The following is a 17,915-nucleotide window of genomic DNA, read 5'->3' on the forward strand; positions in this document are numbered from 1 at the left end:
TAACCTCTTTGATTAAGATCAAAAGGGGTCAATAGTGAACAGCACTGCTGTTATTAAACTCTTGATGACGTCGACATTGCCAGTAACTCAGATGACTTCCAGGCTCGCTGTTCTGTTGAATTGCTTTGCCTCCCTCCGCAGCAAAAGGGCGGGCTGGCCTACTCTGTGGTCGACCCGCAGGGAGGGTTTGCCTGCTGGAACAGCACAGTTGCGACAGCAGTAAACACGACGTTCTCAACCAACCCCGCCGTAAAGTCCCGCCTCTCTTGCTGGCATACTGCATTCTGCTTGGTTACGATAGAATGGCCGACTCATATTGGCTGTCAAAGCTGTCAAATATAGTAGTTTATGGGGGTTGTCTGGGTGGAAAGACTGCAATGAGATGGGTTAGGTGAAAGAGGAGCTCTGTAACGTTACGTTGCTACGTCGGAGAAGTGTTTCCCGTGCTGCCAAGAAAACCTACACAATAACGATCTTTTTCTGTGTTCTCCCTCGCTTTTGTGTGTTAAATTTCTAGAAAATTCGCCACTTACTGTCATTGTCAGTGTTTTTTAGTAGAAGGGTTAACGTAACAGTTTTTTTTTTACGGAGAAACTTTCCAAAGGAGTAACAACGAGCTAGGTAAGCGACTATAAAAGCGAGTTCTGCTTATGACATTTATTAAAAAATAGTTTCTTAGACCCGATATGGGATTGTTATCATGATTGTGTTACTGCAGACCACATTTAACGTTATAACGCGTCTGTAGTACGATTGTAGCATTGTGACTAGGTCATAAGTTTTTCATACTGGGGAAGCCATTGTGTCCACGGTGTGAACGTTAGCTAGCTACATAAAAGTACATTACATTAAAGTGTTACTGCGTTTTATCTGTAACATTAGCTAACGTTACTGAGTTCAGCTCTCTCATTATGGGTCTGATAACATCACAACAAAAATATATATACATATATATGTTTTGTTTGTGTTTGCTCCTCTGATTTGGATCGCCTAGCTAGTTTAATTGTCATACATAGCTACGTCAGTTGTCTTCAAAACAATGACGTATGTATATGAACAATAGTTACAACTTTACTGGGATGGCATATTTGGACCCAGTGAAATGCAGGCCTTTGTTGTGTGTTTTTCTTTAATTGTCACGCCCATCTCCATCTCATCTGCAGGCCAACAGGTCGGACACCTTGCACTGGTATTTAATGCTTCCATTCAAAAGATTCGATTTTACAAATGATCTGCCCAGACCTTAACATAATCTTAATTTTGAAGTGTATGTCAGAGTTAGTAGTTGTTTTTTTTATTTTTTACATGATCTTTAGTGTAGCCAGTACATCTGTGGAGTCAGTGATGCAGTGTCATCAGATAGGCTACTACACTATTGACTGTAATCAATGTTTTTAAAGTCAAAGCATGACTGTCATGAAATACATTATGACTTTGCTAAATTACATAACTTTACGTAATAGTACTTTTGTTGTCACATGTGTTTACAGAAGCCATGGAATGGATTGTTGGATTGGTTACTCATTGTTTTTATTGTTCAAGGAAGTACTTGCTGAAATATCAGTGACATGGTTCAAGGAATTACATTGTGCTTTACAGTTACTGCAGCATGGCTAACGTTACCTAGCATTGAAAATTGGACAAAACACACATATCTGGCTGGCCTGGCAAATTTCTAGCTAAATCTGCTTGCATATGATACTGATTTTCAAAACTCAAACGAAGATGTTAAATATGTGATGTGTAGACAAAAGCCTTACCTTGTTATTTGGATCAATATTTGTGAAGAATTTCCATCTTTCAAAAGGTCCCCAAGGCTATCATTTATAATGTGTGTGACCTAGACAACATGTTGAAGTAATTTGATGATTGAACAGCCAATATGTTCAGACTTTGTGGACCCATTATGACCTTACTGCCCAAATTAACTTTTGCCTCTTATCTTTCAATATAGGCTACACTGGTTGTTAGCTAGTTGGCAGTAACTATGTGGCATTAACTCAGTGCCAAACGTTATTTGTTAATCAATAATAAAACTGTATTGTGCCACTTCTGTGGCTGTACACATTGGGTCATTGATAATCCTGCAGTCATCTCAGAGGGACCAGAGCTTTCCAGATACTTTATTTAGGTGGTTAGTTTATTGGTAACTCTGCAATTCAATACAATACATGGAAATGCATGATAAAGGAAATAGATGATACAGTAAAAGTCATATTGTGCCAACAGGTTTGTAAATTGAACCTATTGAACCTCAGATACCGTTTGCAATTACAACCCAAATTCCCACCACACAATAGAAAGAAGAAATTACTTATTCAGATGAAGAAAAAATGAAACTAATCCTCATATTATTGACATGACTCAGCTGCTCTTTGATGTGATCCTCTTAGGGTTTACACCATGCAGATGCACCTTTTTCACATGCCAGTGAAAGAGGAACAGGGGTCATATGAAAAGTCACGTTTGATGGACAACTTTGCGTTATGTCCCTTACATGCTTAAAAAAACCCTCACCCATATGATGTCAGCGAGAATGATTGTTGTAACTGAATTCCTGCGGCTCCCTTGGGACACTGACATCATTTAATATGAAAGGTGAATATATATATATATATATATATATACTGTATGTTAAGTTTCACCTTTCAAATATATATATACATACATACATACATACATACATACATACATACATACATACATACATACATACATACATACATACATACATACATATACGTTTTTGTTTCAGGTTGTCCTAAACTGAGAAATATATGAGATTGAAGCTTATACTGAGTTTCCAGTTTGTTAGGTATACCTGGACAATATTATAATATTATACATGTTTTTGTTAACACTGATAACACTTTTAGTCTATAGTAGTTATTGAGGCTGTGGTTAGTGTTGGGTTTATATTAGATTGTATAATATTGAGAGGAGTTTTTAATACTCTTTCCCCTCATGTAGGCTCTATAAAAGGGGATGGGCAAAACATAAAGCGTGCCTTAATTAAGGGGTTCATCAAATACAGTGGGAGTAAGTGGAAACATGGACAGATATTGAATGCAAATGTAGGTACTCATTTAAACCTATTGTATGAGTATGTTAACAGCACTGTCTTTCTGTCAGCAAGAGCAACATCTTGGCTCCGGGAAACCGAAAGTCTAGTTTCTTGTTGAGAACATATCTGAGTCATCAGTTATCAAGGATCAGAGTTAAATTAGAACTTCTGTTCTTGTTTCTAAATTCTGCATAGTATTGAGCCATGTCACTGTACACATAAACCCTGAGTAGTCAGACTTTAGATGGTAATGTAACAGTATTTAAAAGGTATGTAAGAGGCTGAAACGAAGACTTCAGTTAGTTATTTAATATGGATGCTAGAGGAGACAACGTTCTATTAGATTTACTGTCTGGTTATTGTAAGTGTACAGTCTAGAGCCCTCCGGGGAACTGTGTAGCCTGCTGTTGGTAAGAGAAGAAGGCTAGCAGAACCTACAATGTGGATCTGATGGATAATTGTAGTCTCTGCCGGCAGCTGCAAGAGGATTAATGAGAGTACATTGCGCAAGTTGCATTGTGCTTCTCTGATAATTAATATGAAGGAAATGATTAAAACCCAGTTTTGTATTTTGTTGAAGAATATGTTTCTCTGGTTTCCTATCCATCTACAGCTTTTCAGCGGCGAAGATAAGGAAGTGTGCTTTTCGTTGTTTCTAGTGAATACAGTTGGGGCAAAACCTCAGCCAAAGATCATTATTCCTATCAGCTTAGGGAGTTGCTGATGCTGACAGCTGTTCACGTTGGCCTGCATTTCTTGGTGGAGGCGTAGTGTTTCGCTGAACAGGAAGTGTCTGTGCTGAATAGGAGGCCTCCCCAGAGTGTATCATCCTTTTTCAGAGAAAACCTGAAATTTAGCTGTTTCTCTGTGGTCCGTTTATAAGGCATTTGAGATTTATAAAAAAAATATTTATCAGAAATAGCCTTCTCCAAGATGTACTCTGCCTAATTTATGTTGTTACCCCCATCTTATTTGTGTAGGTTTGTGGAGGTTTATGTCAGGATGGCCCAGTGGAACCAGTTACAGCAGCTGGAGACCAGGTATCTGGAGCAGCTCTACCACTTGTACAGTGACAGCTTCCCCATGGAGCTACGGCAGTTCCTTGCCCCCTGGATTGAGAGTCAGGACTGGTGAGAAATAATTTAATTCCTGGCCTCTCTTATGAAAGCACATTTTGTTTCTCCTGTCTGCTAACAATTAAATGCATTAAATTGCTGTTATCCTCCACTCCCTCCAGACTGGCAGTTGGCCATTCACCATGACGTGCTGATAGCTTGACACGTAGAAAGCTATTGTGTTTAGCATTCACTGTTACATTCTTCCTTATCATGCCCTCTTCCCTTACGTGACACCATTACAGGGATCTCATATGCATTATGTATCACAGTGCATCTGAACAAGTGTGCATCACTGAGCGAGTGATGAAGCTTTTCTTTTTTTTTTTCTATTTTGAGGGCCACATTAAAATAGTAGTACATTTTCTGTCCAAGTTGTATTACAATTATCATAAGAAAGACATTTATTATGTTTTCCCCCCGAGTAGTCCCCCTTCTGTGGGGTACAGGATGTGTGGATGAGATCCAACTGAACTGAACTGTGTATTCACCTTTTACCAGCTCTTAGAAGGAACTAGAAATAAATCATATCCTGATTATCTCATCCTCTCCTTCACAAGGGCTTACGCTGCCAATAAGGAGTCACACGCCACCCTGGTGTTTCACAACCTCCTGGGAGAAATAGACCAGCAGTATAGCCGTTTCCTGCAGGAGAACAATGTACTCTACCAACATAACCTGCGCAGGATTAAACAGCATCTGCAGAGCAAGTACTTGGAGAAGCCGATGGATATTGCCCGCATTGTTGCCCGCTGTCTGTGGGAGGAGCAAAGACTGCTGCAGACAGCCACCACAGCTGTACAGGTAGAGAAGAGCTACACTAACCTCGCTGTAGCATCCTTATTGCATCAAAGAGCTTCAGTTCATGAATTTGGGGTGGTACAGTGGTGAGTAGTGTTTTATTCTCTTGCAGGAAGGCCAGGCAGCACATCCCACTGGGACAGTAGTGACAGAGAAGCAGCAGATTCTGGAGCACAACCTTCAAGACATCAGGAAGCGGGTGCAGGTTAGTTCAGAGACTCACTGATTAAGTATTTGAGTACCGTACAAAGAATCCCGAACACTATCTAACCTGACAAAATGATTTTGTCTTAAATATATTAATCCTTGTTTGTTTCAGGATATGGAACAGAAGATGAAAATGCTTGAGAACTTGCAGGACGACTTTGACTTCAATTACAAGACATTGAAGAGTCAAGGAGGTATATTCTATTTATTGTATTCTGAACTTTCGCAGTGATACACCGTAGATTTGTTAGAAACATTTTAACTCTCAGTCTCAGATGAACATTTATTAAAGTGCAACCTTTTTGGTATATATTTAATGAATTGATTTAGTTTGCTGACCTGTTCCATGTCCACCCTCTGTCCAGAGTTGTCCCAGGACCTAAATGGGAACAGCCAAGCAGCTGCTACCAGACAGAAGATGGCTCAGCTCGAGCAGATGCTGAGCGCACTGGACCAGCTGAGGAGGGTGGGTTTTTGTAACATGATCAAATGAAATTGCAACAAATGGAACAAGACCTCTAGTTTCGTGGTGATTCGGGCTCACATCCAGCTTGGGGTTGTCACCTAGCACAAATGGCAGAAGACTCTGCCGTTGCCGCTGTGAAACCAGACACCCCACTGTCGTCCATGCTGCATTTTACATGCTAGGGTTAGGGGTTAATGCATGCAATGCATTTCTGGAAAACAATGCTTTAACGTTAACATACTGTACAGAGGTAAAGTCACCAGTCACATCGACCACGGTGACTTGTTTGAAATTATACCAAGTGTTTTAAAAGTATGCTGTGTTTGTTATCTTGTAGCAAATTGTGACAGAGATGGGAGGCTTGTTGACCGCCATGGATTATGTACAGAAGAACCTGACTGATGAAGAACTGGCAGACTGGAAGAGAAGGCAGCAAATTGCCTGTATTGGAGGACCACCTAACATCTGCCTGGACCGCCTTGAAACATGGTAACCAGGGATGCAAATTTTAAGCAATTTCCTAAATCGATCACCGGTCACATTAATGATCAATAATCAACTTCGTATTTGAATCATTTCCTTTCCTTCTGCATAAGTCTTTTCCTGCATAGATACATTTGTTTAAATGTTCATTTTGAGGACTCTCAGCTACATTGAAACCTATGATTCAATTTAAAAAAAAAAAATATATATATATATATATATATATATACATACATACATACATACATACATACATACATACATACATACATACATACATATTGAACACAACAACTCAAGATGTTCCTAGAAATGCTGTGATTTTATTTATTTTTTTATCCACAACTCATCAAGAAGTATGGTTATGATCACAAGTATTTATGGTTGTCTTTTATACCATATGTCAAATATTTTGGCTAACAGACTGTCTCTGGACTCTGTACTCTGCCCTTTTGGTGAGCTCCCTTCATCAATGCATCAACTAAAATGTTTTTGCTGTAATGTGCCAAATACCAGCAGTGTTGTCAAGTCAGTTTGACAACTAGAGGCATGTTTCATCCACATGTTTAACTTGAACTGGGTAACATTTCCTAACCAGGATCACATCCTTGGCTGAGTCCCAGCTCCAGATTCGTCAGCAGATCAAGAAGCTGGAAGAGCTTCAGCAGAAGGTGTCCTACAAAGGAGACCCCATCATCCAGCACCGGCCCGCCCTGGAGGAGAAGATTGTGGACTTGTTCAGAAACCTGATGAAGAGGTACTGCATGCAACAAATATTTACTGTACATCTGCCCAGACCAAGTGTAATATTGAGCACATGAATGTTAATTGTTGACCTTTAGGAACAATCTATGGTGGAGAGATTCTGAGATCAAAGTCCCACTTACTCATGCTACAGAGCTTTCAGTCGCATCACACGCTCTTCATTTAGCAACTGTGATGACATCTGAGCCATCTGCATTCTCTGTAGGGAGACTGTGAAATGCACTTTATTTATTTATTCAAACTTACTAGGCTCCTGGATTGCATAGACGCCATAAACAACTGGATGGCTGAAAGCTTTTTGCAGCTGAACCCAGATAAGACGGAGGTTTTAATCATAGCGCCAGACAGCGCTATCCCTCTGATTAAGCAGAACATTGGGCCTTTGTCATCTGCGGTCCAGCCCAGTCTAAGGAACCTTGGGGTGACATTTGACAAATCCCTATCCTTTGAAGCTCACATCAAATCATTGACCAAATCCTGTTTTTTTTCACTTACGCAATATTAGTAAATTAAGGTCTCTCAGTCAGAACTGGAGATGCTCATCCATGCCTTCATTTCCTCCCGTATTGACTATTGCAATTCACTCTTCTCCTCCCTCAATAAATCTGTTCTTCACCGCCTGCAATCCATTCAAAACGCTGCTGCTAGGCTACTTACTAGATCAAACAGGCGCACCCATATCACCACTCTACTCTGCTCCCTTCACTGGCTTCCTGTAACCTACAGGATCCAATTCAAAATTCTTATTATAACCTATAGGGCTCTACATGTTCAGGCCCCTGATTATCTTGGCAACATAATCCACTTACACACCCCCTCCTGGTCTCTCAATCAAAATTTGCTATACACGCCACGCACTCGTCTGAAGACACGTGGGGATAGAGCCTTTGCCACTATGGCACCCAGACTCTGGAATGCTCCGCCAACCAGTATTAGGTTTGCTGAGAATGTGGACTGTTTTAAGGGACAAGTGAAGACTCACTTGTTCAGGCTAGCTTTTGGGTTATTCAATTCAATTTTATTTATAGTATCAAATCATAACAAGAGTTATCTTGAGACACTTTACAAGTCTAGACCACACTCTGTAATTTACAAAGCCCCAACAATTCCAATAATTCCCCCAAGAGCAAGTATTAGCAGTGGCTAATGCGACAGTGGCGAGGAGAAACTCCCTTTTAGGAAGAAACCTTGGCAGACCCAGACTCTTGGTAGGCGGTGTCTGACGGTGCCGGTTGGGGTTATGATGAACAGTGGCGTAATAGTCACAATAAAGATAATGGAACAGTGACTACAATGGTAGTCGTAGTAGTTCATGTCCTAGCGGGGCACAGCAGGGTGTTACAGGATGTAGCGCGGCACAGCAGAGCATGGGTGGACGTGGCAGCTTTAATGTACACTTCCAAATCTTTCGCAAAGAGATGACAACTTTGCAAGTTTGTTAAGAAAAAAAGCAGCTTCACAAAGCAATGTGACGCTGGTTTTCTAGGACAGGATGCACATAAAAGGAAAAAAAGAAAAGAAAAGAGAGAGCAGGTCATTGTGTCATAAGAAGGAAGGAACTTCCCCGGCAGTATAAAATAATAATAGAATGACTAAGAGAGGCAGGTTAAAGAGAGGTGCCTGGTCGGGCTAGAACTCTCCCCAACCGGATTGGGCTGTACTGGCCTGCCTGCCTCTAATCTCACTATATTATTGATTATATGATAATTAAATCTGATGACTATAAAGAGAAGCAAAGAAAAGCAGGGGTGCTGTGTCTGCAACTATACACCCTGCCCCGCTGGGCTAGGCGTACACTGCAACTCCTCACTCCTTAACTATAAGCTTTATCAAAGAGAAGAGTTTTCAGTTTAGTCTTAAATGTGGTGACGGTGTCTTCCCCGCGAACCCAGATTGGGAGCTGGTTCCACTGGAGAGGAGCCTGATAGCTGAAGGCTCTGGCTCCCATTCTACTTTTAGAGACTCTAGGAACCACAAGTAACTCTGGGTAGCCTATGTCTTTTATTTATTGATAATTGTATCTGTTGTATTTGTATTTTATTTTATTGACTATTTTTACCATGTTTTATTGTCTATGCATATTGTAAAGCACTTTGTGACCTTGTCTGTGAAAAGCGCTGTATAAATAAATTTTACTTGCTTACTTTAAAACGCTACAAATCATTGGTAAAGGGACGTTTTTTAGTTTTTTATTTTAAAGATTATTTTTGTGGGGTTTTCCCTTTATTCGATACTGACAGTGAATAGACAGGAAAGGGGGAGAGAAAGAGAGGGGATGACACGCAGCAAAGGGCCACAGGTTGGATTCAAACCCAGGCCACTGCAAAGGCTACATGGGGCACACGCTCTTACTGGGTGAGCTAGAGGCCGCCCCAAAGGGACCTTTGACCTTTAGATTCTCTTCACCATATGTTGTCGTGAAGTCTGCTGGATTTTTTTCTCTGAAACATGATCCACTCTATCTTGTAGTGCTTTTGTGGTTGAAAGGCAGCCTTGTATGCCCATGCATCCAGACAGACCTCTGGTCATAAAAACAGGAGTGCAGTTCACAAATAAAGTGAGGTAAGATGCAAGCTTGCAGCACTGTATCAAAAGTAACAAAAAACAACATATTCTATACATTTCAATTGAAACATTTTATGCACCCCATATGACAGAAAGTGCAACATTTTATATATATATATATTTTTTTTAAATATTAATTTTTCTCTTTTTTCCAGGTTACTGGTAAAGTTTCCTGAACTCAATTATCAGCTGAAAATTAAAGTTTGCATTGACAAGTGAGTTTTTCTTTTTTTAAATCTGGAGCTTCTAACATTTATATTAAGTCACTAAACCACAGATTTGATTTGAGATCTTAAGAGAAACTGCTTTACTGATTTTTATTATTTGTCTTTCAGGGAGTCTGGGGATGTGGCTGCAATTCGAGGGTACTTCCTTTACTTCGAGAACACTTTTCTTCCAAGCCTTTAGCATTTACTGTATATTCTTTTAAAACAGAGTATCACTATCTGCTGTTCCTTGCTTTTCTTAGGTCACGAAAGTTTAACATCCTTGGTACCAACACAAAAGTTATGAACATGGAAGAATCCAACAATGGCAGCCTGTCAGCAGAGTTTAAACACTTGGTGAGTTATGAAGGCAGCCCGACTGATGAGGTTTTCTGATAAAAGCCTGCTGTGGAGCACTAACTTCCTGTTTGTTACAGACCCTGAGAGAACAGAGGTGTGGTAATGGTGGCCGGACCAATAGTGATGTAAGTGCTATTTCTGACACTTTGTGGGATGGTGTAATTTAATGCTCAAATTGTCTCTAGTTTGGATTTAACTTCTGCCATAAACATTTTCTTGATTCTTTTTGATCTTTTAAACAGTTTGAATAATCTGTTCTCTCTAGGCCTCTCTGATTGTCACAGAGGAGCTCCATCTTATCACTTTTGAGACCGAAGTCTATCATCAAGGCCTGAAGATCGATCTGGAGGTCAGTATCAGTCAGCATCTCTGTGTCAGGAACTTGGAGACGTTTCCATATACTTAGTTTAACTTTCATGTAACACCAGAAGTCAACAAAACTCTAAAGCATAATGCACCGATACAACAGCGTTGTTCTTTGACAGCTCTTGCAAACAAAGTCACCAGACAAATGAGTCATTACCAAAATCTTCCACCTCCAGAGACTGTCACCTCCTCTGCTTCTAAATGAACTCTTACTTAAAGACAAATCTCCTTCATCAACCCAGTCATTGACCTACCCCAAGTTACCCCACTGATGGCAGGGTTACTGGCACTGAGTATTTCTGATGAAAAGTTAGATTTTTACTTTCCCTAATCCTCTGTGGGTGAGAAACACCCGCTTCGAACCTTATCAGCCGATTAAATGGGCGTTATCAGTTGTAATCACTACCATAGATATGAGGCGGTGGGGCTACTCTACCTCCTAGTTGGCTTAGTCAATCATCCATTATCATCCATTGTTAAACTGGATCACCCATTCACGTCACTATTCTAAGCTCAGAGCAACCGATGTCAACATCTGCATCCCTGACATAATAATTGTTGTCTTCATGGCAAATCATCCCTCTGACAGATGGTGTGAAGACAAGCTATGAGCCAAATTAGCTTGCATTATTAGTTTTTTTTTTTTTGCCTGACTTTTTCTATCTCAGTGGTGTGTTTACATACGGAGTGATTTATTTATTTTTTGCTAACTAGTTAATCCGATTTTACTCATGTTTCATATGACCAAGATGTAGGAAACTAAGCAAGAACTCAACCCTAAACCTTCAGCCGCGAATGATTTGTTAGCACACTAAAACGCGCACCGTCTGTAGTTTTTACATAATGAATTTGACATACTATAATTTCATCATACTCGCAAATCCAACCCAGATCTCAGAGTGTGGGTCCCTGGACAAAGGACAAGCCTTTTACACCAAAGTATCTTATAATGCTAAGAACAGCATCATACCCTCTAAGAGCAGTATTACCGAGAGGACCACCTGAATAAGTCCTATTACGAGCTAATGTAATTGAAATAGAAGCAGAAACATTTTCACATCATCGTGCAAGAGTAAATGTCAGCAAGGAATCACCAAACTTTATATTATACTAATGTAAAAATGTATATTAATATTTCCTCCATTTGTGCAGACTCATTCCCTGCCTGTGGTAGTCATTTCTAACATCTGCCAGATGCCCAACGCCTGGGCTTCTATCCTGTGGTACAACATGCTCACTAACCACCCAAAGGTAAGACAGCACCCTCTGGTGGAAAGGGGCTGAACTCTGCTCGGTTTACACAGTTGTATATCTGTTTGTAGTGTAAACAATTATTATATATTTTAAGCTGTGTTGGCCTGGGTGTCTCTGTACAGAATGTGAACTTCTTCACCAAGCCTCCAGTTGGGACGTGGGACCAGGTAGCTGAGGTTCTAAGCTGGCAGTTCTCCTCCACCACCAAGCGAGGCCTGACCATTGAACAGCTCACCACACTGGCTGAGAAATTACTAGGTGAGGTGTCATGCCTAAAAGTCTCCAAAAAACGTTTAACTCAACACTGTGTCATTTATTAATGTGTGATTATATTCTGTAATTGTCAATCCAGGGCCATGTGTCAACTACTCTGGCTGTCAGATCACTTGGGCCAAGTTCTGTAAGGTACTGACCCAAAAACCACACATGGTTCAACCTGCCATTTTGCCATTGTATTGCTTCCATGAGTGAGTTATTTTTCTCCTTCCTCTTCCCAGGAAAACATGGCTGGCAAAGGCTTCTCCTTCTGGGTGTGGCTAGACAATATCATTGACCTGGTGAAGAAGTATATCCTGGCACTGTGGAATGAAGGGTGAGAGGTCGCCCTTTGTTTACAAGTTCCTGGCATTGCCCGTTTCATATCATTTGAAAGTGTTTTGACATGCAACAGTTTTAAAATAGACTTACTATTTTAAAATCCAGTATCTAAATATATGACTTCCTGTGGTTGTTCTGCAGGTATATCATGGGCTTTATCAGTAAGGAGAGGGAGAGGGCCATTCTTAGTCCAAAACCTCCTGGCACTTTTCTGCTGCGCTTCAGTGAAAGCAGCAAGGAGGGCGGCATTACATTTACATGGGTAGAGAAAGACATCAGTGGTGAGTATTTGTTTTTTTGTTGTTGTTGTTGTTGTTGTTGTTTTTAAACTTTATTTTCTGTTCTGGTACTGAGCTTCTGTGTATGTTTCTAGGAAAGACCCAGATGCAGTCAGTGGAGCCCTACACCAAGCAGCAGCTCAACAGCATGTCTTTCGCTGACATCATCATGGGCTACAAGATCATGGATGCCACCAACATCCTGGTTTCACCTCTCGTGTACCTCTACCCTGATATCCCCAAAGATGAAGCTTTTGGTAAATACTGCAGGCCAGAAGCAGCTCCTGAACCTGAGATGGGAGGAGACTCTACGAGCAGTAAGTCACTGCCTTGTTCTTTATGCTTTGTTTACAGGATGCAACAGATATTGCCTAGGATGCATGCTATTTATTGATTTTTTTTCTTTTCTTTTTTTTATTGTGGTCACTGTTTTTTGTGATATTGCTAACATTTTCTTTCTCCTGACAGCTATTCAGCCATACTTGAAGACAAAGTTCATCTGCGTTACCCCGTAAGTATCTGTCAGTCCTCTTATCTTTTTAGCTCCTCATTTACAGGAAGATCTCATGCCACCTGGTGACCTCCACTTACTGTATGTCTGTCCTTATTACTAGCTGTTGGTGTTTACTTTTATGAAGACAAGATATCTCTCGGAATGTTCCTGTTCCAATATCTGAACTTCACTTTTTTTTTCTAAATGTGACAAGTATTGCCAAATGTTCAAAGAAAAAGAGAACAGAACTGTTTTTACTCTCACTGTGAGTCATCGCTGTCACTGGAGGAACCATCAGCCTGTTCTCAGACCAAGCATTGGGAACACCGATGATGTGTATATTCAGTTTAGACAGATTGCAGTTCACACCTGGCATCAGGTTGTGTCTTCATTTCTGATGGGAATCCATTTCCATGCTCAATATGCAAACAGTATGACTGCATTTGTATCTGAGATGAAACCAAAACAAAAAGGGGAGGCGAGGGTCAGCTGCAGGTTAGCATGATAGTGTGAGGAGTGTTTCAGAGGAGTGTGTATGCACAGGCCAGTCAGCCATGTGCGCTTTCGTTGGTACTGGGTTTGTTGGTGTGCTGGTGGGTTGTGAGGTTTGCTCAGTGAGATCCTGACCTGTCTCCGTAGGTGTCCCTCCGTGTTCATGGACTTGCCGGACAGTGAGCTGCTTGGGAACGGATTCCCAGGGTAGGCGCTCGGGGGGAGGTGGCATGAAGGGAGGGTTTTGTGTGTGCATCTTTTCACTTATGTTTGTGTGTTTGGTGGCTGGGTTTCAGGGATATTGGTGCAGCAGTACCCCCACCTACATAATTCCTGTTTGTTCACTCACCGCCACTTTTACTGGTTCTAACACAAGAGCATCTCCCTGCTATTCATCTTCGTTTTTTTTTTGGTTCAGGTCACACTCTGTTTCCCAGACATTTGTGTCATAATTCCTCAACCAAATCCATTGTATGGATTTAAAAGTCCAAAGTATTTTTCACATGATTGTTTGTGGAAAATTGATTGAAGAGATTTCAGATAATATTAGTATTATCCATGGAAAAATAATTCCAAATCGATTCATAGTTCCATGAGGAAAAAAAGACGAGGCAAAATAAAATGTGACTGTACTTTGGTAAGCGAGTGAGTGACGGCCCGTTCGATCCACCAGCCAACTAACCAACAACTGTGTGTGACGTTGACAGTAGCTGTAGCATTAACATCAATTCAATGTAAGACATGTTGTGTTAGTGTGCTTAGCACTGCCTAAAATAGAAGCTGGAAAGTATGTAACATGCTCAACATCTGCCCAGGTTTTCCTGGTATTGTTCATGTATTTGGATATTTATGGCTAATTGTTTATCATTATTTTACCACACGTCCATCCCATTTTTCATCTGCTGTACTCTTTTGGGCATGACTTTGCACACTAACATGAATGCTGAATTGTCTTTATACGATGAGACTGTTGGAGTGCTTTTCACTCATTAACTACTGATATGTGTATTAAACCACGCAGCTCAATCACAGCCCTTTTTGGCAATAGCCGTGCGGTCAGTGTGATGAAGACAAAACACTGACACACACAAGTCAGTAGGTGGCTGTTAGCTTATCACTTGTGGTAAAGTGGGATGACAAAGATGTTATCACTTTAGTTATATTGAAAGTATTTTGACTAACCCAAACAGGACTCCGCGTGTAAATGTGTGTGTATGACCATCAGTGGGCAGTTTAAGTTTGTAATACACCATTTTTCCATTTTTTGTTTGTTTGTTTGTTTGTTTCACAGCACAAACTCTGGAAACACGAGCGACCTGTTCCCCATGTCGCCCCGCACCCTCGACTCCCTGATGCACAATGAAGCTGAAGCTAATTCAGGACATTTGGGTGAGTCAGTTACACACATGGTGTACATACAAACACCCATATTTGTACTCTTGTAGGACACTCATTGACATAGAACATACACATAATAACAAATATTAATAACCTGTATTTGGATTTCTTCCACAGACTCACTTACTTTGGACATGGATGTAGCATCACCTATGTGATCAGATTTGTCAAGTTTCTTTGTTGGGATTCGGTATTATGTCAGGATAGAGGGTTTTAATGATGATTTATTTTTCTGCCTCTGTGCACACAATTTGCCTGTACAGTTTGTTTCTTATTTCTGTGTTTAAAAAAAAAAAGAAAAAAGAAAAAAAAGACTTAGTTTCACACCAAAGGGAACTTAATGATTTAGGAAGATGATCTTTTAAAAGAGCATTTCCACTCATTTAAGTTTTGACTGTCCACAGCTCAGTGTGTTAAACTGTTGGTTGATACTGATCTGTTGTATTTGTAGCAACATCCTGCTCCTATTCAGTACTTCCTCATCTGCATAGATGTTTTGAGTACATTTTAAGTATTTGGAATTATATTTTTTCAGAACATTGTATTTTTGCGTTATTGACTTTTTAAAATGGTTAAGACTTCATGTGTTCTTTTCTTTTGAATATGAAAATGTAAGAATAATTGTTGTATAAGCTATGTCGCTTTGAAATTGTACCGCTTGAATGCATTTATTGGTCCTTTTTTAAATGTGTTTTGTCACATTTCCTAATCCCTGCCAAATGTTTCATCCCAGGTGTTGTGTTCCACAATACCTTGGTTTCATTTGAAATGGTTGCTGTTTTTTAATGATAGCTTTTACTCAGAATGAAATATTTCTTATATTTCTCTGAGCCATTTAAAGCGTTTAAAAACTGCAGTGAGAAGAAAAGACAAGGAATTTAATAAGACACTTCTGAGGTTATTTTCCCGTAAGATTTTTTTCCCTTATAGTGTTGTGAGAAATTGCGTGATATAACCTGTAAAAGGGGTGCTCTGAAAAGTTTTTTGGTCACTCCCACTTAAATACTGTCATTTGTGATCATGTGAATTGCACTTGCTTTTGAAATGAGCAGTTTGAATATTTTTCTTTGTGCCTGAATTCCTTGATCAGATATGTAATGTAAATCATTGTATGAACAATTTATTTTAAGACAAAATTGTTATCAAAATAACCATGAATGCTTAAGAAAGATATTTTACTCTAACGGAGTGTACACAGCAAGGTGCGTCGCAGTTGACTTTTAACCTTTTCATACATTTATGTAGGTAAACCCCGTCAGCTGAGTTTGATGCAAGCCATGTTTGTCTGTCATGCCATGAAATGTCAACATGATTTCTGTAAAATACGCTGTAACTATTCATTATTTGACAGAAGGCAATAAAAACAAGTTAGCACTAAAAGTACGCAATCTGTTGGTGTAATTATTGACTTGAATGTGAATTATTTACAATTACATAAATTGTTTAACAATAGCTGAACAATAGGAATCAGAACTGTTGTAGCACTTAAGATGGCAATGACGTCAACATTTTATTACCATGGCACCACTTTAACAGGAGGAGGACACAGTGAAATATTGGTGGATTCACATAAACAGGATAGACAGTGGGCTGGCAACATCTATAAGGACACACACATACAACCACCCAAGCCAATCACCACACTGCACCCTGTTAAAGCGTCATCGATTCTACAGATTGATTAGCTGTTGGCCAGATCTGAAGGGTGACAGTTGCTTTCTCAGACAGCTGAGTCAGCAGCTGCTGACGGTAATAAATATTCACACCCTCTCATCCTCTCCTCAAACCAGTCTGTGTTCACTTCCTGTCTCTGAGACAATCAAGACACACGAGACAGAGAGAGAGCTGTAGAGCAAGCCAGAGGCCCAGCGATGCAGAAACTGCTTCCTTTAACTGTCTCTGTTTGTTTAGCTGCTTTATCTCAGCTGTCACATGCTCTCAAAAGGACTCATGGGAATCCGGGCAGTCCCACTGCTGCTGATCACATCAGCGTCGCGTTATGAGCTGTAGATGTAGTGGAGCTGCATGCACGCAATATGGGGTTTCCAGACAGGGAAGTCCAGTGATCCTGTGGTGAGACACACATGCTTGTTGGACTCAAACTATTAAAAAAAAAAAGAAACAAAGTGTAATGAGGTCTCATCTTATGTATAAATAATATGACATTCAAATCCCAGCATCTACTGTACAAAAGAAAATGGCAACTTCTTTCACAAAACTGATTATTTCAAATCACATCAACAATATGACCTCCACAGGCCCCTGGGTGACCATTTTTGGCTCCATTTACTGTAGGTTTCCCACTCTTAATCATCACTTATAACACACTTTTATATCATACCAATAAATACCAATAAAGAAAGAACATGGGGTTGATTTTTCTGTGCTGTTTGTACCCACAAATGTTAGAAATAGGACCTCTGATTCATTTATGTTGACTCTTTGAACATGAAAGGACCCCCCCAAAATGCACTATTTCCACAATTACAATGTGAAAATGTACCAGATCATCATATGAATCACTTGTCTTATGTTTCACTTTATAGTGGCTTTAAAATATTCTGCATCACACCACAGCTCTATTTCCCCTCCAGCCGGCAGTGCCAGACCAACAGACCTCATAAAGATAAAAAACGTTTATTGCTTGCATAATATTTATTACGGCTTTATTGGTCGTCCTAAATCTTTTGACTTCCTCTTTTTTTAATAGCTGGTTTCCCATCCATACTGCTGCATTTCAGCACGTTTCCAATCACTATTTCCTGCTGCTGGTTCCTAGAACATTGTGTTATTGGCCCTTGCTTTACTCTCAGAATGAAGTTAACTCCAATAAAAAAAAATTGATTTCCTCTGGCTTGATCAGAAGAGCTCGCTATTGTCTATTTGTCTGTGAGAGCTGAACTCAAAAACCACATCCGTAAATCAGACACAGTGATCTGGTCTTTACTCACAATCTCTGTTTTTAACTGCTTCATGTTTGGAACATTCAGGACCGGCTGTACATA

The 17,915-nt window shown here is 40.1% G+C and overlaps 1 protein-coding gene across 2 annotated transcripts; it reads left to right on the plus strand.

Moving 5' to 3' along the window:
* Positions 1 to 356: 356 nt before the first annotated feature.
* Positions 357 to 16,293, plus strand: stat3 (signal transducer and activator of transcription 3 (acute-phase response factor)). Of its 2 annotated transcripts, XM_039825015.1 has the most exons (24): positions 357 to 621; positions 4,045 to 4,194; positions 4,740 to 4,983; positions 5,093 to 5,185; positions 5,300 to 5,381; positions 5,553 to 5,653; positions 5,991 to 6,142; positions 6,735 to 6,893; positions 9,371 to 9,463; positions 9,622 to 9,681; positions 9,802 to 9,831; positions 9,936 to 10,029; positions 10,110 to 10,157; positions 10,298 to 10,381; positions 11,551 to 11,649; positions 11,775 to 11,910; positions 12,005 to 12,057; positions 12,150 to 12,244; positions 12,391 to 12,530; positions 12,623 to 12,844; positions 12,996 to 13,038; positions 13,660 to 13,719; positions 14,804 to 14,901; positions 15,028 to 16,293. In XM_039825015.1, exons 2-24 carry the CDS (start codon positions 4,067 to 4,069, stop codon positions 15,066 to 15,068), a joined length of 2,355 nt encoding a protein of 784 aa, XP_039680949.1. In that variant the 5' UTR covers positions 357 to 621; positions 4,045 to 4,066; the 3' UTR covers positions 15,069 to 16,293. The 2 variants fall into 2 exon arrangements, with proteins under 2 accessions (XP_039680949.1, XP_039680950.1); XM_039825016.1 differs by lacking the exon at positions 13,660 to 13,719.
* Positions 16,294 to 17,915: the final 1,622 nt, after the last annotated feature.

Source organism: Perca fluviatilis, chromosome 15 (assembly GCF_010015445.1).
Source record: "Perca fluviatilis chromosome 15, GENO_Pfluv_1.0, whole genome shotgun sequence".
In the NCBI taxonomy this organism is placed as follows: Eukaryota; Metazoa; Chordata; class Actinopteri; order Perciformes; family Percidae; genus Perca; species Perca fluviatilis.